Here is a 23,976-nt window from a genome sequence, read left to right on the forward strand (position 1 = left end):
AGTCAGATAATCAAATTTTGAAGAGGAGTAAAGACTTGCTGGGTACTTTACCAAAACGTTCAAATTTCAGTAAACATATGAAAACATATGCAACTTTGTTAATCATCTGGATATTGTGAAATAAAACTATAGTATAGGGCTTCCCTGGTGGCACAGTGGTTAAGAATCCGCCTGCCAATGCAGGGGACACGGGTTCAAGCCCTGGTCCGGGAAGATCCCACATGCCACGGAGCAACTAAGCCTGTGCGCCACAACTACTAAGCCTGTGCTCTAGAGCCTGCGAGCCGCAACTACTGAAGCCCGCATGCCTAGAGACCGTGCTCTGCAACAAGAGGCCACCACAGTGAGAAGCCGCCACGCACAGCAACGAGGAGTATCCCCCGCTCGCCACAACTAGAGAAAGCCCGTGCACAGCAACGAAGATCCAATGCAGCCATAAATAAATAAATAATTTAAAAAAAAAAAACAAAAAACTACATTATGGCCTGCCACACCTCTACCAGAATAGCCAAGATGAACATACACACACATGCAGAGATAATGCCAGTTGTCGGTATGGATGTGAATGGACCAGAACTCTGAAACACTGCTAGTTGGAGTGTAAATTTGGCCGAAAGTTCTGAGAAATGTTTGGTTAGTTCACTAAAGCCTGGTATACACATACTCTATGATTCAGCATTTTCAAGAAAATATCCTTACCCCTTCGGAGGGTTATGCAGGTAATGATTAGGAAGAGGCATCAGTGGACTCCTGTTTTTCTAATAGTATTCCACTTCCTGATCTCAGTGTTGGTTACAAGGGTATGCTCATGTAAAAATTCGTTAAACTGTATGTACCCTTATGAATCATGTCCTTTTTTGCATGAATATTTTAGTAAATAGATACAAAAATAAAATTGTAGTTAATTACAAAAATTTAAATTTCCAAACTAATGAGAGCAGTGAACTACTGGACATTTAAATTGTTAAAATCAAAAAAGGAAATATCAATTATACTTACTTAGAAAAAGAGTTTCTATAAATCTGGGCCATTTTGCATTTTAGAAGTTTATGTTTGTTTAGTATTTTGTTATGTTGTGAGAAGTGCCACAGCTCTGTGTGTAATTATAAATAAATACTGTAAATACATCTGTCACTACTTGAAATGACTCGTCTTTAAACACCATGTTTAAGCCGGCTTTTCTTTTATTGAACCATTTCTTGGAATTTTGAATAAACCATGTATTAAGATGAATTTTTTAAAACTTCTGTAACAAACCATAGATAGTATAGCTATTGCTATTTAATTTTAACATCTCATTTTAAAATTTGAGCATTTTCTCTTATGTGTAAGTAAAATGTATAATATTGGAATATATATGTTTCCTATTAATGCATTAAATCACCAAACCTAGTGTGGATCTAATAACTACCATAGTTTTCAAGTAGTATGAATATAAACAATATTTTGAGATAGTTACTGTTATAATATGAAAATGTTATAGTATGAAGATATTTGCATTTCCCTCACTAATGAAAATCACAGGTGCTGCTAAAACTATTGTGGTCTGTCAACTACATTCATAGTTGAAGGAAATGATATATTTAGAAGATAGTGAAAAATAAGATTTGTTTTTAGCCCATTTAAGTACCCAGATCTCCTTCCGCCACTGCATTCTACGCACAGCCCCTTGGAGTCTGTGTACTGCTGTATTACTTGAACCTTTTCTGCTCTTATCTAAGACTGACACCCCCACTTGTGTACTAGATCTTACCGCATCTCATCTATTCAATGGCAGTGTTCCAACAATTCTCCCCTCTTTCTTTATCATCCTGATTTTTTCTTTTACTACTGAATCATTCTCGTTAGCAATGCAAACATCTCCTTATTCATCCTAAAGGGACATGACACCATTTTCCCTTCCAGATATTGTTCTATTTACCTGATCCCTCTTAGAGCAAAACTCCTTGAAACAGTTGTCTACACTGTTTCCTTATTTTTTCATAAGGCTTTTGCCTCACTGTTCCATTGAAAATGCTCTAGTCAAGGGCACAAATATTTTCCAGGGAAATAAATTCAATTTTTAGTTCTGGGTCTTCATATGACTGCTCTCTCTGTATCTACAGAACTGATCTTTTCATCCAGAATCACTTGTCTTCCAGGAGGCCACACTCGTGATTTTCCTTACTTCTCTGACTGCTACTTCTTAATCATCTTTGCTCGTTCATTTTTTATCTTCTGCACTTATTTTGGTGTTAACAGGGGTTCATATCTTGGGTCATCTTCTCTATTTATATTTACTTAATTGGTGTCCAGCTTTAAAGGTTAAATACTGCCTAACTATTATTGAGTCCTAAATTTTATCTTGGGGCCAGATCTTCCCTGTAAACTCCAGACTGATAAATCCAACTTGCTCATGCTACACCTCTACCTGGAAGTCTGCTGGGTGTCTCCAAATGAACAGGTACAGGACAGACTCCCCATCTCAGGCCCCAGACCTAATTCTCCCATAGCCTTTGACTTCTCATGTTCAAGTCAAAAACCTCATAGTCTTCCTTCACCACTTCTTCCCTGCCATACCTCACATCTAATCTTTCAGAAAATCCTGTTGACTCTTCCTTCCAAATATGTCCAAATTCCAATGATTTCTCACCATACCTACCACCCTTGTTTGAGCTCTAATTATTTCTTAATCCACTTATTGCAGTAGCCTTTTAACTATATCCTAGCTTCCATCTTTACCCACCATACAGTTAATTTTCAAAATTCCAACCCAGGAGGCTCTGGGATCTGGCCCTATACTGCTTCACCAACCTTATCCATTTCTCCTCATCAACTGTCCTTCAGTCCTCTTGGCTTCTTTACTCTTTCTAAAATATGCCAGACATTGTCCTTCAGTAGAGCCTGGTTCACTGGCTCTTCCCTCTTTCCCCAAGTATTTACATGGCTTTTAGACATCATCAGATCTCTGCTGAAAATGCCACTGCCTTGGAGAGGCCCCTCCCAACCACTTATTAGTATTGCAACCCCTTGTCTCATGACTTCTTTCCACCTTCACTGCTTTACTTTTCCTCAGTTCATTTATCATTGTCTCTCATATAATTTAATTAATTTTTTACTGTCTGTTTTCTCCCTGTAGAATGTAAGCTCCACGAGGAGAGTTTCCCCCCTTATATTTTTGTTCATTGTTTTATTCTTGGCTTCTGAAACAGTTCTTGAATATATAGGGGTTCTCAGTATATAAATGTTGAATGAATGAATGAGAAATACCTACTTATTTTTTATGATTCAGAGCACATGTCACTTATTTAGGATTTTCACTGAAGGGCAGGGACTATCTTGATCTTATTCATTGCTATATTCCTAGTATCCAGTAAATACTTGGTATGCTCAATTAATAATTGTCAAATGAGTAAATTAAACTGGAATGGCTTCAGAGAGAACCATACATAGACCCGAAGTGTAGAGAGGTTGGTTAGGTAGGAGTCCTGGGCAGGTATGGCATTAACAAGATGTAAACGTAGGCACTGCTTCCTGGATGGAGGGGGTGGAGCAAGAAGAGTGACCTGAATGAAGCACAGAGAGCCAGTTAAGGAGTGTGGGGCACGGTGCTATTTAGGAATGTGGGACCAGGTTGTGGAAGGCATTGGAATAATAATAACTTACTAAACCTCCATAGCTTAAAAAGGTTGATGCTAATATAATCCTAATGTTATAGGCCCAGAACGATGAACTTCTCCAAGTGCTCAAGACAGACCTGAAACTCAAGTGTTCTAATTTAAGAGCCTCCGTCCTTAACTACTATGATATACTGCTGGGCAAAGTACTTTAAACATACCAGTGGTGGATCTTAAGAGTGTTGCAGGTCATTGGATAGATACTACTGCCTTTTAACTTCTTTTTAACTGTTATAGTTTTTAAGTATTTTAGTGTCTCAAATGAATAGTCAAGAAAAAATAAGTCTTTTCAGGTTGTTTTGTATTTGATCATTCCCCAGCATTTGACCATTTTTGACCACCACATTCTTCTTTTTCAAAATTCTATCCTTGGCTTCTGTTACACTATATCTCCTACCTTCATTTTCTTCCTACTTCGGTGTCCCAGATTCCTTTGCAGGCTCCTGTCTATGAGTTTATGAACTTACAAGTATTCATCAGTGTTCTTTTCTAGCCCTCTAGGCCTTCTATTTTTCTCACCCTGTTTACTCTTCTTGAGCAATTTTATCCATTCCCATGACTTCAGTGAACAACTATGTGCTGACAATTCCCAGATCTGTAGTTTTTCTTCCCTACACCTCTGTCATTAGATATATATGTAAATGTCTCTTAGACGTCTCACTCTCCAAAGATGTTTTGAAATGGATGTTTTGAAAGTACATTAGAGTTAACCCATTTAAAAATGAACTCCCCAAGGCAATCTACAGATTTGATGCAATCCCTATCAAATTACCAAAGGCATTTTTCACAGAACTAGATTTAAAAAATCTTAAAATTTGTATGGAGACACAAAAGACCCCGAAAGCCAAAGCAATCTGAGAAAGAAAAATGGAGTTGGAGGAATCAGGCTTCCTGACTTCAGACTATACTACAAAGCTAGTCATCAAAACAGTATGGTACTGGCACAAAACAGTAATATAGATCAGTGGAACAGGATAGAAAGCCCAGAAATAAACCCATGTATCTATGGTCAGTTAATCTACAACAAGGAGGCAAGACTATACAATGAGAAAAGACAGTCTCTTCAATAAATGGTGCTGGGAAAACCAGACAGCTACATGTAAAAAAATGAAACTAGAACATTCTTTAAACCATACACAAAAAAAACCTCAAAATGGATTAAAGACCTAAATGTAAGACTGGATACTATAAGAGGAAAACATAGGCAGAACACTCTTCAACATAAATTGCAGCAATATCTTTTCAGATCCACCTCCTAGAGTAATGGAAATAAAAACAAAAATAAAAAATGTGACCTAATTAAACTCAAAAGCTTTTGCACAGCAAAGAAACCACAAAATGAAAAGACAACCCACAGAATGGGAGAAAATATTCGCAAACGATGCAACCAAAAAGGGATTAGTCTCCAAAATTTACAAACAGCTCATGTGACTCAATATCCAAAAAGCAAACAACCCAATCAAAAAATGGGCAGAAGACCTAAATAGACATTTCTCCAAGGAAGACATACAGATGGCCAAGAGGCACACAAAAAACTGCTCAACATCACTAATTATTAGAGAAATGCAAATCAAAACTACAGTGAGATATCACCTCACACCAGTCAGAATGGCCATCATCAAAAAGTCTACAAACAATAAATGCTGGAGAGGGTGTGGAGAAAAGGGAACCCTCTTGCACTGCTGGTGGGAATGTAAATTGGTACAGCCACTATGGAGAACAGTATGGGGGTTCCTTAAAAAACTAAAAATAGAGCTACCATGTGATCCAGTAATCCCACTCCTGGACATAAATCTAGAGAAAAACATGGTTCAAAAGGATACATGCACCCAATGTTCATTGCACCACTGTTTACAATAGCCAAGACGTGGAAACAACTTAAGTGTCCATCAACATAAGAATGGATAAAGAAGATATGGTACATATATACAATGGAATATTACTCAGCCATTAAAAAGAATGAAATAATGCCATTTGCAGCAACATGGGTGGACCTGGAGATTATTATACTAAGTAAGTCAGACAGATAAAGACAAATATCATTTGATATCACTTATGTGTAGAATCTAAAAAAAATGACACAAATGAACTTATTTTCAAAACAGAAATGGACTCATAGACTTTAAAAAAAAAATTACGGTTACTTGGGTGGAAGAGTGGGGGGGATAGATTGGGAATTTGGGATTGACATGTACACACTGCTATTTTTAAAATAGATAACCAACAAGGACCTACTGTAAAAAAATAATAATAATTAAAACAGGGAACTCCAAATCTTTGTTACCTTCTTCCCTTTCACCCTTACATGCTTCTGCCTTATTCTGTATCTCATTGGGTGTCACCACTAACTACACACTGTTGCTCAAATCAGAAACCCAGAGGTTAATTTTGACTATTTTCTATCACATCAATCAGTCACCAAAGTCTATTGAATTCCATCTCTTAAATATTTCTCCTGTTTGTCCAAATCTCTCAATTCTGTCACTACCATGGCATTGGCCACTATAGTCTCAAGCGTTTTTCTGCATCAGCCTCCAAACTGATTTCTCTGCCTCAAGTTATACTTTTCTCCAGTCTATTCTCCATACTGTGACTAGTACCATCCTTCTAAAATACAGACTTGATCATGCATTTTTTTCCACCATAGTTGGAAATAGGAATATCAAGTGAAGCAGTAGAAGTCAGAGAAGGAATAGGCAGACAGGTAAAAGTAAAACCAGAAATACATACAGTTTCAGTGCTGATTTAGTGACTATGAGGGTTAGATCCCAAAAAAGATAGAACTCTAGTATTACTGAGTATCTACTAAAAACAAAAATGTCACTTGCTTATACTATAAATGTGTTTATTCACTAGATATATCTTTTCCTGGATTTTAAAATATACTCTGCCTTTCACACTACTATATTATAATCTATCTACATAATAATCAACTTTAATATATTCTCTAAATCACTGACACAATACTCCTATAAATTAGATATACAATTTATTTTTCTCATGTAACAATTTCACATTTTTAAATGACTTTTTAGGTGGTGCATCATTCTCTGTTTCACTTCAGGCCTAAATTCTACTGTACCTTCTAAGTTTAAAGTGCAAATATTTTGTAAAATCTTGACTTTCAGGAAATATCTCAATCTAGGCAAAATCTATATACAAGTCAAATCTGACTTTTAAGAGGTTTCAGTTTATTTCAGAGTTATTCTCAAGAAAGTGTGGAAAGGATTCAGATTAATCTCTATAATCCTGTTATATCATTTTTATTTTCTTTTGAAATATTGTGGTTCCCAAGAAGTTATGAAACAGAGTTCAGATTTATTCTCTGGGTTTAAAAATCCTCCATTAATTTGCCTCATCCTACTTTTCCCCTTTTGTATCCTCTTTTCTCCTTTAAAAATTGTGCAAATCTTGTATGTTTAGATCCCCTGTCACACATTGCTCATTCTGACCTTGAATCTGCCTACCAGAGGTGGGCAGTTCAAATAAAGAGTGAGCTGGGCAAGTTCTGAGACAGTAGGAAGTGTTTTAACCTGAAGACATATTTCAGTCTAAAGATGTCCATGTTTGTAAATTTAAGCATGTATGATTTAAACAAAACATGCTTACATATAAGTTATAGTGATCGACTGTGACTTCTGGTTCATACTCTTTCCTCCCCCACCATCTCTTTAATGTCTCGGATCTTTAAGATTAGTTTTCCAAATGCAGCCTTTTTTGCTAGATCCAGCAGGAATATGGCTTCTGTGAATTATTCCTGGCTATATCTAAAACATCATATTTTACCTATACTTTTGACTAGCTCTAGTTAGGACATATCAGATTATCAGTCACCATGCCAGATGCTTTACATATGTTACCCAATTTAATCATTAACGTATGTCATCAGCATACTTGGTATCCCCAGTTTATAGATATCAAATCTGAGAAGCAGAAGAAGAGTAACTTACTGAAGGTCCCATAGTTAGTAAATGAAAATGATCTTAATGGATGAGCTGTTACATGATATTTGAAAGACAGTTTCAGGACCCTTTTTTTTTGTAAAGAATGCAGTATTCTCTTATTTTTCAGTTTACATGTTGTAATATTGTACCCTGTTTTTTCAGTGTATAGTCTTTGCTATGACTTCTGGCCAGATGTGGAATCATATCCGTGGACCACCATATGCTCATAAAAACCCGCACAATGGACAAGTGGTAAGTGCATGTTCTATGCATCAGTATTATGAACTTTAATCCTGTTTACATAGGAATCCGAAATTAAGTTTAGCATTTAGTAAGAAAGGATTCTATTTGTAAATCTAAATATATGTTCTTTCTCTTCTCATTTACTACCTTCACCATGTACATACACACAACATGCACATATATATATTTTTTTAGGGTGAGGACTGCTTTAGCGTGGATTAAAAAAAAAATTCAGTCAGTGTACCTGCTTATCAAATATACACACATAAATTATTTTTTCAACTTTGTAGACTGCTATGGCAATAATATGTAATGCCAAAAGAGGAAATAGGAACAGTTTGTAGCCAGTGTCCCAGCAATGATAAATTTAATTCAGTTCAGAAGATCATTAAGAACCCTGAAGTCATGGTATTAGGATGCCAGGAACTGTTTGTTTGCCAGAAAATTGAAAGTGAAATTGGTGTATAGTTAAATCAGTAGCAAAGTTTACATTAGTAACTGCTACTGTTTTGCTGCCTTCCCTTTCCTCTTGGTGGGTGGGAAATATTGTCATAGATGAACTTTGCAGAATACTGTCTTTGAGGCTTAGCATTAGGTTGGTGAAGATTACTGTTTTAAAATGTGCCTTTTTTCTCTAGCTTTTTCTTTATACAGATTTTGAGGGAAGAATATAATGACACCCCTCGTGCACTCATCACCAAACTTAATTACCAGTTCATAACCAATCTTGTTTCATCTGTTCTCCCACCCAGTTCTCTTTACCGCTGTTGGATTCTTTTGAAATAACTGCCCAATATCATTTCATTTCAAACATAAATATTTCAGTAGGTATCTCTAAAAGATGAGGTTTTCTTAGAAAATCATAACCACAGTACCAGAATCACACCTAAAATGGTAATAAATTCTTAATTTCTGAAAATTGTGGCTCTGAATGGAATAAAGTTATCCCATGGCAAATCATGTTATAATTTCTCTATAAATATAAATGTATAATGTAAGCTTATGAGGTTTGTTCTTCATTGCTTACAGTACTTCAAATATCTTTCATATTAAAAAAGCTAACAAGTTATTTCTTCTTCCTAAATTGTTTGTGACTTTCTTTGAACTTCTTTGTGGAACTGTAATATAGGGGTATAATTCACTTTACTTATTGTATGTACCCTGATGGCTCAATTAGATTTTAAGGGCTGGTTGCTAAGTTACAGTCACTGATACTATATAATAACCATTTTGGTCTCATACTTTTGTCAACATTTTCAGATTTCTTCTATAGGTGTCAAGAATATGGAGTCAAAGCTAGACTCTGGATAATCAGCTGCTGTAGTAAATCAGACATGTCTTTTGTTATGTGTACTATGTATTTTTTAAATCTGTCACTACTTAGAAAAGTGATTTGAATGTCTAATATTCAAAATTAATTTTACAGAAAAAAAAATTGGAAGTAATTATCAAGCAATGAATTGTCCCCTTATCTTCAAGTCTTCCTGACCATCCTATTTAAAAGTGTAGTCCTTTTCTCTCATCCTCCTCCCCAATACCCATACTCACTGTCTTCCTTTCCTTTTAAATTTTTTCTCCATAGCACTTATAACACGTTATATAATTTACTTATTTTGTGTTACTTTTGTTTGTCTTTTGCCAGGACCCCAGTAAGGTATAAGCACTTGACAGCATGGCTTTTTATCCACTTTGGTCCCTGATATGTTCCTATTTCATAAAGAGGGCGTGACACAAAGATTTGATCACTATTGTGTTAATGATACTTAAAAGTGTAAATTTTGGAAATTGATAAAATTTTTATTACTGCCTTTTAATATTCTTATAATATTCCTTAGGCAAATAAACATATTAAGCATTGCTTTTTATTATTTGCTTAAATACATTTGTTAAAGTATATGAAAAATTCATCAACATTCTTGTGAAATGTTTTAGCTTATGTAGGGGAAGAAAATATAATTTTCCCTCTACTGTTCTGAGTCTTTGGCTGGGGCCCCTGTAACAAAAGACAGAATAACAAGAGAAAAACAAACAAATTGGGAGATAGGGAAAAATGAATAACTCTCAGAGGTGGCTTAGAGCTCAGGCTTAAGTGCCATCTTCAGTTACAGACAGAAAGAAAGGTATTGAGGGAAAGCCAGGTGGTGGAAGTGACCAGGAAAAGTAAGATAAGCAAAAGTGAGGTGTAGTGTGCAGATTTAAGTTCGTGGTTGCCTTCTCCATTGATAAGGATCTAAAGTTGTCTCCAGGGATTGTCTCTACCTGTAGATTGTCTCTACCTATGTCCTTGCTGGTAGAGAAAGGAGGAGGGACACCGTTGTGAATTTATGTCCTGCTTTTAGGCAGATTGGGGAAGGCAGAGAACTTTTCTAGTATCTGCTTCTTCTCAGTGCCTTCAGCTTAAAATAATTCTTAGGCCAAAGTGGCATATTTTAAAGTGTTGTATACTGTCACTCTTCATTCTCACTGTAATCTTCTTACCATTTCAACCATTACTTTGCTAAATCATGAGACTCTAATCCCCTCACATGTTTACTGGAGTAAGCTCCAAAAAAATTTGCACTGATTACAGTAACAGTGACAACGTGGATGCCATCTATTGCTCACTGAATATATGCTAGGCACTAGACTTCACAAATGAGTATTTTAGGCCACTAGGTGAATATTCCTAAAGCATACTTTGACTATAGTGATAATATTAATATGTGTGAACCAGAGTTACCAGTTAAATTGGAAATCCTAAGTGGCTCTCCATTACTTGCCCACTGTAATTTTCCTTTTCAGCCCAAGACCTCTACTCCTTTGCAGAGAAACTCAGTGTTAGTGTATTTGTACTGTCCCTTGTCCTCTAAATATATGCTTTATTTTGCTTCTTCCATTCCCGGAATTTCTATCAAATCATGCCCATCCTTCAAATACCACCTAATTTGCCATCCCTGTGAAATGCATTCCTTAATTACATTAGAAATTCTTCTTCCCTTTACACATTTATAAATATGTAGTTAGCCCATTTATGTATCTCTGCATTCCTTTATAATAATTTTTTAATATTTCATGTATTAGTCAAATTCTTAACATAGGGAGTTTCTTTTAAGCTATTTTTCATCTTTACACTTACATACAGCTTGTCCTCAATAAATGTTTTACTAAATGATTATAAAGACTCACACTAGGAGATTTTGGTTTCTTGAATTGTATTATCTTAATCCTTTCCATTTATTTTTTGTCACTAGTCTGAAGGATAATAGGATCAACATGTCACTGTTAATTCCACATAAACCAGTTAGTAACCTTAATGTGACAGGAACATTTATTTTAAGGTTTAGATTAGATTGGAAAGAAATTTTCTCTATTGATTTAGAAAATGTTTTATCACCCCCCCTCCACATTGTTGTATTACTATTTTGTAGGTAGAGATTGGCATGGCCCTTAGGAAAAGGTACTGTGATGGCCCAGAGGAACACATTAAGAAAACAGAATTTTCTATATTTTTAAAAGAAAAAAACTTTTCCTTCATACGTGCATCTGGCTTTCAATGTATGTATTTTAGCTTTTCAGCACCTTAATCCAAAGTTACAGAAATGATGAGACTTAAACCTGTAACCAAGTTGTTTAAAGAAATGAATTTTGTCCCAAACTCTTCACCCTCATATTTTATAAAAAATATTTTTTCTTATATTTGAATCAAGTAGTTAGGATTGAAGGAAAAAAATCACGAAAGTCTTGGAAACATAGGAGCTTCTTGCTACACAATCAATTGCTTGAGTGTGTTCTGGGCCAGAGATGTGGATATGGTTTTGGACTGATCTGAGATGTTAATTACTAAGATGTTACTTACTAAGCAGTATAGACAAAAGCAGGTTAAAGGGGCAGGAGAATGTTGCCCATTAGTATATAGCTCTTTTCTTGTTTTGCATTTTAACGTATTTTAGCAAAACCTCCCTTCCTGCTTTTTAATATGCATAATGTCAACATACACTGAAACAGAAAATTAAGTTTTGTTTTAATGAACTGATTTGCATAATAATGTGTTTTCATATTACTGGAACAAAATAGAAGATTAACTTTTCTTTTTAAAATCAAGTGGTTACTGGTACAGAATTATACTTTAAACAATGACTGTCCATTAGAATAGTAATAGTGAATGGTTTTCTTTATAATAGATGTGTTTAAATTTCAAGATATAACTTGAAAATTAGCACTATCCTTCTTGGTAATTTCTTCATATTTTAACCTGTATTTCCAAAAAGAAATTACCATGTAGGATTTGTGTTTTTGAGAATAACTATAATTAGGCTATTTATCTCTTTCAGTGGTATGGAATAAAATGACAAAGTGAGAATCTTATGAATATTTATAAAAGGAATTTTATAATTTGGCATTAATTCTTGATGACCAATGCACATTTAGTGGAGTAAGGTATATGAAACAGTAAGTTTACTGTGGTTTTCATATTTGTAACATAATTGAATAACCATTTACATTTTAAAGACTTATTTTTAGTTAGCTATTACACATAAATATCAGCTAATTGGATTCTAATTTTTGTTCATTTTTTCTAAATTAATTTTTAAAATATGTTTGGCTTCAACTATTTATGTTAGATGGCTTAAGAAATTTGTATTAAAACTGTTTATGAAGAATTATTTCAATGTTAAACTGAACTTAACTTTGTAAATACTTTAAAATTGTACCATGAAGGTCTATATGGTTTCTAGAAATAGTTGGGCTGTTCTCCCCCCCCACTCCCCCCCTTTTTCTGAAGTTGGTTTCTAAATAGAATTCTGGATGGTGGTGAGTTCTTTTGTGTCAAACTTTTTAAATTGCCTAATTTGCTGTTTTTCCTGTATATGGGAGTTTTTAATGGATTTGGCTTTGTAACATCTAGTTTTATACCTTTTAAGCATAATACTGTGAGGTCAGAGAGCAGGTATTTTACAAATGAGGAAAAATAATAGTCCAAGTAGTAGAAGCCAGAATTAGAATGGTGGATCTTGTAACATGATCGATAGTCATTCGAAGACTAAGTTGATAATAATTAGACTGAGTATTTAAAATACATATTTAAAGTTTAGACATAAATATTGTTAGTAACAGTGGTTAATGTTTGGATCTTGATGCTAAAATCTGTTTTAAATTTTTGACAGAAATTCTAAGAAGTCTGAGGGCCCTGAGCAATCTATGAATCCGAAATGATACCTACTGTTTTCTGCAGGGAGATTGACTAATTAAATATGGGTGAAATGTCATGAAACCTCCATAACCTTGACAGACATAATCCTTTTAAATAAAATGACTAAGGCCTAATAAGACCCTCGAGGCTTAAAGATACACATGGCCAGGTGTAATCCTAGAATGTGTCATTAGCTTCCAGGCTGTATTTTTCTATTATCTGGTTCCTCTAATTATTCTTTGAAATATGACACTTTGACTTCCTCTTTCAACTTTTGCTTTTAAAGTTTACTTTCTGATCATAAAATTAATAAATGCTCACTATGGAAATTTATAAAATTATAAAAAATAGGTATCAATAAATGCAACCCCTTGTAGTTTCATGTCAAGGAGAAAGAACACACTATGTAGTTAAGTAAACTGTCTCTCTATAAGTAAGAGATTAAAGAGAATGTTGCTGCATTAAGCTGTAAAGTTAGGAGAAGTATGAGATGCAGAACATTAAAAGCTAGGCTAGTCATTCATAATATACGCAGAGAGCTTAAAAGGCCACTGAGAATTGACTAGCCTTTTCTTGCATCAAGCAAATACCATAGATTTAAACCTACATACGCACAGTTTAACAAAGGGGATGGGTCTATGTACATTCCTAAGATGATGCTATAAAAAGATGACAGTGAGGGCTTCCCTGGTGGCGCAGTGGTTGAGAATCTGCCTGCTAATGCAGGAGACACGGGTTCGAGCCCTGGTCTGGGAAGATCCCACATGCCACGGAGCAGCTGGGCCCGTGAGCCACAGCTGCTGAGCCTGCGCGTCTGGAGCCTGTGCCCCGCAACGGGAGGGGCCGCGATAGTGAAAGGCCCGCGCACCGCGATGAAGAGTGGCCCCCACTTGCCGCAACTAGAGAAAGCCCTCGCACGAACCGAAGACCCAGCACAGCCAAAAATAAAATAAATAAAAAAAAAAAAAAAAAAAAAAATTAAAAAAAAAAAAAGCCTTTAAAAAAAAAAAAAAAAAAGATGACAGTGAAACAGAAGTGAAGAGAGATTTTCAGAGTTAAGATGGTGGTATGATACACCTCTGCCTTCCTTCTTGTTAAATACTGATAGGGATTCATCAAAATGCAAAGCCAACAAACAGAATTACAAAGTAAAGCTAATTAAACCCAAATCGCAAAGCATGGGAGAACTTCTGTTAACATTTGAATTTACTGAAATGGACATTGGCATATAGTTTCTTTGTGCTTATGAACTTCCTTAGAATTCTCTTTAAGTTGCCATCAGTATGCTTACGTTTATTTTACTTATTCCCCAGAAGTATTGTTTTACTTCCCATGTCCTCCTCTCATCTTACCAGAGGTTTCATGTTCTGCCTCATGCTGTCAGGGCTATATTGAGCTACTAGTGGGAAAGACAAGCTGATAACAGATTCCTTTGTTGGCGCCAAACGTGAAAAGCCATGGTCCTTTCTGTGAAACAGCATTAAGTAATGTTTCAGAAGCATAAGCTTCACACCCATTGTTAACTTCTTCCACTCTTGCTAACTTTGGAACCCTATAACGTTAGGTAAATGTTACCAGGACTTCAACTTTTCCTCATTTGTAAAATTTCAAGGTAGGTGTAAGTGGTTTCTGTCCCAACACCACATTGACCCTTACTGCCCCCTTATAGACTGGCTGTCTCATGAAGTAGTGAAGGGATGTTTGGGCTGTGAAACGCCTATCATACCAAGAGGGATGAATTTGGCTCCCTGCCCCCCCTCCTCCCGGCACCCCCAGAGGACATTTGGTAGTTTCTGGATACGGTTTTGGTTGTCACAGCGGTGGGGGCACCTGCCCTCTACTGGCAACTAGTGGTGGAGCCGGGGGTGCCGCTAGGCATGCTGCAGTGCAGAGGACACTGCTCACAGCAGGGAAGCACCAGGCTCAAACATCAGTGTCGGAAATGAGAAGCTCCAGAGAATCTTAAATATAATTATTTTGTTTTCTTACATATTTTGTAGACAAGAAAGCCATCCCATCTAGCATTTATACCCAAAGGATGACTTTCTTAAAAAAAATTTTTTTTTAATTGAAGCAACCAGTGAGTGCTTTGGATCACACTGACCTGTGGTTTAATGTTTGGGAGGATTGTATATATTGAACGCCATCACTAAATATAACTGATATGAAAATGTTTTGGGTATAATTGTTTGCTTTAATCCATCTTAGTAAACGCTATTTAATCTTGGACATTTTATATATGCTTAAAAAGAGATGTTTACATAAGAGAGTAAAAATGACTCTTAGGCCCACGGAGTCATGTTTATGCCTTGTCCTGAAGTGTACAGGCAGAGAAACAGATGGGAAGAAAATGGGCTTGAGTTCTTCCCAAGCTCTGCCTCTTAGCAGTTGTGTCGCTGCGGGTGGAAGTTACTTAAGACTCATTTAATATAAGAAAAGAGGGACTAATACTGCTTTTCTTACCTTGTAGTTTGTGAGATAAAATATAATCATAGATGTATAAGCGCTTTTAAAAGTTGAAAACACTCCTGTCTTAGTTTGGGTCCCTCCCAGAACAGACCCAAAGACAACAATTCAGGTGAAAGTAGCTCATGCTGGAGGTGAGGCAAACGTGAGAAAGGAGTGGGAAACTGAGTTCAGGAAGGGAAGGCAGTCAAAAAAGATGCCGTATCCAGCCCATGAGCGCTGTGGGCCACTGAAGCTTAATACTGCTTGGGGATCTCTGGGAGCTGGTGTGGAACACATACAGCGATTTTCCCACCCAAGTGGCGAGGGAAACTAAGGTATTGATATTTATATACCAGCTCTCATCAGTCACTCTTTGAGTGCTATTTCTCTGGGGAAGGCATTACTTTCCCTGCGCTGGTGGACTTCGGGTGTTCAGGAAAGCCACCCAGGCACAGAAATGCAGGTGCTGCTGGTGGAAGTCAGGCTGGTGCACGGGCAGTGCCCTCGTAGATGTGTCTACTACAGCTTCTCATAATATGCTAAGAGTTTATTCTTTGTTAGTAGATTCCAAAACAGAGGAAAAATATCATGAAGAAACATACTTTTCAACTGGTGTTTTTAAGATACCATGCTCTGAAAACAATAGCAACAAATAGTCAAAATGTCTCACCAATTGTGAATAATTTTTTAAGTCAATATCATATTTGTCTTGTAGAAAATCCTGTAGGGAAAACTACAAAAACATATTTACTTAGGAATATCTATCAGAAATTGTTTTATCCTGTTGTACATTTTAGCAATTCTTATGTAGGTGAACAGATTATTTGCTGCTTTATAGAAGGTTTGTTCCTGATGCTCTGTCAACGGGGCCTGTGTTTTGAACTGTATTTTCGGGAAGGGGTTTACATTACAGTCCTCTCAGCTGCCCATCCCCACTCCTCAGTCACCGTAGGAGCAACACTGGTTTGAGTAGTGCATGGTTTGTGGCCATCAACAGAATTGATATATAGTGGGCCTGTGTCAGCTCTGAAGTTCTGATTCTAGCTTCAGTAGTTCAGTTTTCTCTCTGAACTGAGCTAATTGGATCAGACAAGCTTAAAAGACTGTGGAGTATGTTGTTGGGTCTTTACTTAGCTATTAGCTTTAAAAAATTATATATATTTGTAATATCAGTGACTGTTCACATTTTCACATATTAATTGTGAAGTAACACATGTCTACAAGGATCTACAGATGTTATCAGAGTAAGTTTCACCACACTGAACTTAAACATAAATAAATATAGAGAATGTAAAGAAGATAGTGCAGGCAGTATGTTACTATGCTGATTTGCAAGTTTGTTTGTTACTGTTAAGTTGCTATGTAATGGCATAAGTCAAGTACTAATGGTCTACTTCACAGCGTGAAAGTCATCACAAAAAGTCATTACTGTGTAGCTAAAGGGAATCTATATAACTGTATGATTACATGGGACATAAAGACATTTTCTGTTGTTAAAAAAAACATCTTGAATGAGATGCATTCAGTGAAATAAACTTGTGCTTAGATTATAACTCCCAACTAAATAAATATATTGTTCTCTCTCTTTTTTTTTTTTTAAGATTTGGCTTTTAGCTGCTGCCTGAGGGTTGCTATGGGTTTACCATATATAATCCAAAATTTTTCACTGCATTATACTTCAGTTGTGAATGTAGCTAAGAGCTGTGTTCTACATGCACATGCAAAAGCATTTTGTTGCAAAAATGCATGCTGCTTAATCGAGAATTTATTGTTAATGTAGCACTTTTTCTATGTCTCAGGTAGCCATAATAGTCTTACACTTTCTCCAGTGCTGTACACTCTCATGCCTCAGGGATTTTGCATATACTAGCTCTTTGAGGGGCATATTTTAGCCTAAGTGGAAAATTGTATAGGCTTATTTAAACTAAATACAATTATTTTATTTAGGATATTCAGGAGTTTCATTATAATCTTCATACCACCAGCAAAGAGAATGTCAACATATAATGAAAAATTTTAAACAAAAAAACCCAGAAAGATAATAATAATTGGTAAAGGTATGCAAAAAATTTATGGTAGAGTTTGGAATTGAGAGTCTGCCTTTTCATTTATTCATTCATTTTTCCATCCAGTAAATGTTTGTTGAGAGCCCATTCAATACCAGGTACTGTATCTGCCCTAGTAGTACAGCTGTATCATGGAGCTGATAGACTAGTGGAGAGATGCAGTATGATCTGGATTTGCCCAAAGTCTCAGTCAGTCATTAAAGTTCTGCTTATTATTGCATTGTGTGGTATTAGAAACTGAGCTGTTTTAAAATTTTGCCTCAGTACCATGGTTGCTCTGTTGCTGTGACCTTGCATCTTCTCTCTTGGGAAGCTTTGCCTTATCTTTTTATTTCTTTTGATTTTTAAATTTTTTGCGTCTAGTTGGCCATTGGTAAGACTCTTTGCCTTTATCTCTAGCATCTATTGCTGCTTCTCTCTGCCCTCTCTACACCTGGTTTTCACTTTCATCATCACAGTATGCACTTTTGATCCTAAACTCACTGATCTTTACCAACTTCTGAAGCCAACCCAAACTGCTCCTTTACTTCCTTTTTCAACTGTTTAGCTACTAACAACCCTGGCAATTAATTAAGAAGGACCATGTGATTTGTATACTTACCACCTATCAAAACATTTCACACATGGCAGATATTAAATAAAAATAAAGCTGAATAGATGAATAAATCTTTCTTTGCAAATAGGAACTCAAGTTATATTTTCAGCCTTTCAAAAATGTTAACTATGTCTGAAAAACAGTGGTTTCCCTCCTGAGCTTTGTTTGTACTTTGTAATTAAAACCTTGAAGCACATACCCAAAGGGATTATAAAACTACAAAATGAGAACGTGTTTTACGACGTCAAACTTAAATCTAATACAGTTAAACATTCTGAGAATCCAGAATAAATGTGATTTCAGAGAAAATAGTAAAAAAGCAAAGGCATGAACAATTGACCCGCCCACAGAGAAAGGGATAAGTTATTTGCTAACTGGTTTGTATTATTTAAGTTTTTTCTAATTTTGGTAAATTATTTAGTACATTGGAAAGAATAATGGACTAAATAGACCCCTATGGTCATTATAAACCAAGGAAATTATTCTCATACTATGAATAAAATTGAGTCAATTATATTAAACATAATAAGCATATACATTCTAATTTGAAAAAAAGCATTTTAGAGGTATATCTCCACAACTTCAAAATAAGACCATGTAAATTTCAGTAACTCAGAATATTTCTTATTCACTGCATATTTTCCAACATCATTATATTTTGATTCTTTAAAATGCTAATCAATGATTTAAATAAATTTTTTATAAACTTGGATGAAATTAGCATTCAAAAATTATTTCAATATTCATATTATCACATCACCTTTAGATATAAAGATTAGGAGCCATGAGAAAATTTGTGTAAAATTTACATATTAGGTTACATTAAAATAAGTTTTAGTGTTTCTGTATATTTAAGTAACCTTTTTTCCCCATAAAGCCTTAAACACCACATCATATGTGCCACATATATTTATCAAAACAGAGAATCAAATATACTGTGTCCCTCTTATATTAAAAAAAAAATGCCACAGTATGATTTGGTCATGCTGTAGACCAAATTATGCTATAGTTTATGAATAATTAATAACCTCAAGGGGAAGAAACAATAGGTCTGCATTGGAGAAATGTCCCATTATCTTGGAGGAGTCATGCTGAATATTTTGAAGTAACAGTAGATCTCTGTCTTTCTCTCTCCCCTTCCATACATTCTCTCTTACTCATTTCTTCCCTCCCCCTAAATATTATTAAACTTTTGGTGTCATTTTAGCTAAATAATAAAATAGCCTAAAGGATGTATTAGAATAGGACTCAGGTAGAAAAATGAGTCAGAGGTATTTTATTTTCTGTTAACTCTTGTTAACAATGTACACATAATACATTTCCTTTTATTGTAAGTATTATAATTGTGGAATGACATTCCTCCTTTTCTATACTTGTAGAACCCTCTTCCTCTCTCATCCAAAGAAGTGCTGCTTTTTTGGATGAAGTCATTTCTTTACGCTCCTGGATGAATATAAAGTTCTGCAATTCTGAATGGCCGTGGTAGTTATTTGTCATATTCATTTTTCTCAGTCTTATATAGTTTTTGCATAATCATCTCCACTAATAAAATGAAATTACCTTGGCCACAGAATTAGAATATTACTTATCTGTATAATTCTCTTTATAAGACTTATACAGACTTGTTGAGTGAATGAATGAATAAACTAGCCAAAGAACACACACACAAAATGATCAAACCTGATGGATTATGTACATTTTATTCTGTATTTGAGCCGATAATGCTGTGTGTGTTCTCCTAGCTATTTATAAAGTGTCAAAGTTTTTGTTTTGTTTTTTATTTGCTTGTTCTTAGGTTAATCGGAGAAAATAAGTGCTTTAAATTAATTTTGTTCTACTCACTAACTAGGAGACCACTGACTATATACAGTATAGAAATGATTACTTATGAAATTATTTCTAGCTATACAATTATATCTAGTAGTCTATTAATAATTTACTTACACAGGTTGTAATTGTTTATTTTTTTACCTTACTAAAGTTTAATCTATTTGAAAAGTTTGGACTTGTCTGATTTGGGTTTATCCCAAACTGTGTATTGAAATACAAAGTCTATACCATAAAATGTTTTAAAACAATTTTTAAATATTGCTTGACTCTACTATAACGTCTAATCTTTTATTTTATCCCTGAGTGTAACATTAAAAAAAACTGTTGAATTTATAATATTCTAAATAAGCCTCATGCCTAAAATGAATTTTATAATGGATGTACTAGCAGAGCTGCTGTGTTAATAATGCAAAGATGCTTTAATTCTCTCCCAAAGAAGCAATTACTCTGAAAAGCCACGTTTTATTTCTGCCAAGAAACAAAATTATTGTGTCCTACACATCAAGTCTCACAAGAATCTGTCGTCATGTTATGTTTTCATGATATTCTTATATTGTTTATATTTTAGCTTTGTTGACTAGAAACCATGATTCCTGTAATAACCAATAAATTTGCTTATTGGTTAATATATTAAGTTCTGAAAGCATGGATCATCTTCAACGTATTTTTAAAAACTAACAGGTTTATTAAAAGACACTGTAAATATAACTAGCAATCATTTAACTATAATAAATCCTCACTGAGTTGTAATCTACACTTCATTACTGATTATTAAGTCATTACTAAAGACATTCTCATATTAAAGTTTTTTTTTATGTGGACCATTTTTAAAGTCTTTATTGAATTTGTTACGGTATTGCTTCTGTTTTATGTTTTTGGTTTTTCGGCCATGAGGCATGTGGAATCTTAGCTCCCTAACCAGGGATCGAACCCACACCCCCTGCGTTGGAAGGCAAAGTCTTAACCACTGGACGGCCAGAGAAGTCCCAAGACATCCTCATCTTAGAGAAACTTTTTTCTTTGTATTTTTTTCCAAACACTTCCTACGTTCACCATGGTTCTGGAAAGTTTCAAACCTTCATAGCTCCCTTTTTTTTTCTATTTCATTAATGCTATTAAAAAAAATCCAAGTTGTTTGGTGTTTAAGTCTCCAGCTGTCAGTAATCAAAGTCTATCATAAAATCTAGCATTAATAGGGATAATATGATATGAGATAATTAATGACTTAAAAGTGCTAATGGCAACATAGGAGATCCTAGGCTCCCAGTCCCCCATGCGACTCATAAAAATCAATTATTGGACTGCTATCCACAAATAAAAACCTAGAAAGTCCACTTAGGAAGTTTTAGCAACACAGTGGAACAAAACACCTGCAAATAATCTCATGAGAAGAGAAGGAAAACAGCTTTGTTTTGCCTGCATCATCCCACCCCCATGCTGGCAGTGTTCAGCACCAGGAAGGAACTTCCTAGCTAGAAAGAATTCCCCTTGCCAAAAAAGGAAGAGTGGGGTGAGCAAACAGCTTCTTCATCCTTTTGGGGCCCTGTGCAACTTCAGCTTCACACCACCCACACCAACAAAGCTGAGACTTACAGAGCCAACTAGGATCAAGGAGGACAAGCAGGGACTATTATTAGCACAAATGCAGTGCTAATAATTGCATTTCGCAGAGGCCTGCTCTGAGGACAGGCTCAGCAGATTTTGCCACTGATGAAGCCAACGGCCAGCACAGCCACCAGGGACCCCCAGCATATTTTGCCATCTTTCATTCCACAGGTATTTACGTTTGCTGACACTAGCCACCTGAGTTCCTCCCCACTCCTGCTGCAGCCCCAGAACTGCACCAGCAGCCGTCACAGTCCTCTGCATCTGCACAAGTGTAAGACACCAGCCGTCTGAGTCCCTCCCCACCTTCACAGGAACCTGGGAGCCACGGTGGCAGTTAGCTCAGGGCTCTGTGAGGCAAGATGCAAGCCTAGATTCCCTGCTAACGCCAACCTCCACGTCCGGCAACCTGAGCAGAAGCGGTATTGTGCCTGAGTCCCGCCACACACACACACACACACACACACACACACACACACACACACGTGCACGCACACACACGCACACACACACACACACACACGTGCACGCACACACGCATACCTGGTGCCACCACACGCCCACGCCCGCACCTGGTGGTCTGGACCGCTAGGCCCGGGATGACAGCACGCTCTGTCATGCCCCACCCACAGGTGACAAGCTTCCCTTTTCAAAGTTAGTTCATAAAGCCTGGAAGGGTGACTGCTTCTTAAAATACTTAGACACCTTTGCAAGTCTGCAGGGATCACAAAGAATCAGGGAAACACGGCCCCACCACAGAATACAGTAAACCTCTGTAACTGGCCCCAGAGAAATAGAGATCCAGGAATTGCCAACAAAGAATTCAGAATAATTGCTCTAAAGATGCTCAAAGAGCTATAAGAGAACACAGATAATTTAACAATACCAGGAAAATGATACAAGAACAAAATGAGAAGTTCAACGAGATAGAAAACATTAAGTAGAACCAAACAGAAATGTTGGAGCTGAAGAATACAATGCTGAAGAATTCAGTAGAGAGCTTCAAATATACACGTGACCAAACAGAAGAATCAGTGAGCTAGAAGACACATCAATTTTAATTATCAAGTCAGAGGAACAAAAAGAAAAAAGAATGAAAAGGAATAAAGAACTTATGGGACTGACGGAACACCATGAAGAGAAATGATGTATGCATCATTGAAGTCTCAGAAGGAGAAGAAAGGGATAGAAAGCTTATTTAAAGAAATAATAGGGAATTCCCTGGCAGTCCAGTGGTTACGACTGCATGCTTTCACTGCTGAGGGTCCAGGTTCAGGTTCCCTGGTTGGGGAACTAAGCTCTCACAAGCCACGCAGTGTGGCCAAAAAAAAAAAAAGAAAGAATGGCTTAGAACTTCCCAAATACAGGAAGATACTTGGACTTCCAAGTTCTGCAGCTAATAGGTAAACCCAAAATTTCAATTTAAAAGATCTTCTCTAAGATGCATTGTAACAAAACTATCTGAAATCAGAGACAAAGAATTTTAAAAGTAGTAAGAAAAAAATTTTCTTATACATGGTAAGCCCCAGAAGACTATCAGAGATTTGTCAGCAAAGACCTTGCAGTCCAGGAGAAAAAAGAGTGACATACGCAAAGTGCAGAAGAAAGAAACTGCCAACCAAGAATACTTTACCCACCAAAGTTGTTTTTCATAAATGAAGGCAAGATAAAGACTTTTCCTAATAAACAATTCAGGGCATTGATCATCCCTAGACCTACCTTACAGAAATACTGAGAGGAGTTCATCAAGCTTTGCCAAAAGAACACTAATTAGTAACATGAAAACATATGAAAATGTACAACACATTGGTAAAAGAAAACATATAGTCAGATTCAGAATAACACTGTAATATGGTGATGTGTTAGATACTTAACTCTAGTATAAAGGTTAAAGGACAAGAGTATTAAAAATAGCTATAGCTTTAACAATTTGTTAATGTATAAATAATATAAAAAGATGTAAATGTGACATCAAAAACAAAAGGGGGAGTAAAAGATTAGAGTTTTTGTATGTGATCAAAGTAAAATTGTCATCAGTATAAAATGGACATATATATATATATATATATATATATATATATAAAATGTTTTATATAAGCCTCATGGTAACCAGAAAGCAAAAACCTACAGTAGATTTACAAAAGATAAAGAGAAGGGAATCAAAGCATATCATTATGGAAAATCATCAATTCACAAAGGAAGGCAGCAAGACAAAGAAAAGAACAAAGAAAAAACAGCCAGAAAACAGGAAGATGACATTAGTGAGTCCTTACCTATCAATAATTACTTTTAATATAAATGTATTGAATAATCAAAAAACATAGAGTGGCTGCATGGTTAAAATAAAACACCAACTATATGCAGCCTACAAAAGGTGCACTTTAGCTTTAAGGACACAGGCTAAACATGAAGGGATGGA

General features: G+C 35.8%; 1 protein-coding gene across 8 annotated transcripts in view; it reads left to right on the top strand.

The window, feature by feature from the left end:
- The window catches only part of TUSC3 (tumor suppressor candidate 3), a 194,153-nt gene that overhangs the window by 108,697 nt on the left and 61,480 nt on the right, over window positions 1-23,976 (top strand). For 7 of the 8 annotated variants that reach the window (XM_057537217.1, XM_057537220.1, XM_057537219.1 and 4 more), the window contains one exon: window positions 7,763-7,852. In XM_057537217.1, coding sequence (XP_057393200.1) covers window positions 7,763-7,852 — 90 coding nt within the window. Of the gene's footprint in view, window positions 1-7,762; window positions 7,853-8,481; window positions 8,709-23,976 lie in introns of those variants that run through there. The other variant, XM_057537218.1, reaches the window with a different exon arrangement.

Source organism: Balaenoptera acutorostrata, chromosome 21, assembly GCF_949987535.1.
Source record: "Balaenoptera acutorostrata chromosome 21, mBalAcu1.1, whole genome shotgun sequence".
Lineage (NCBI taxonomy): Eukaryota > Metazoa > Chordata > Mammalia > Artiodactyla > Balaenopteridae > Balaenoptera > Balaenoptera acutorostrata.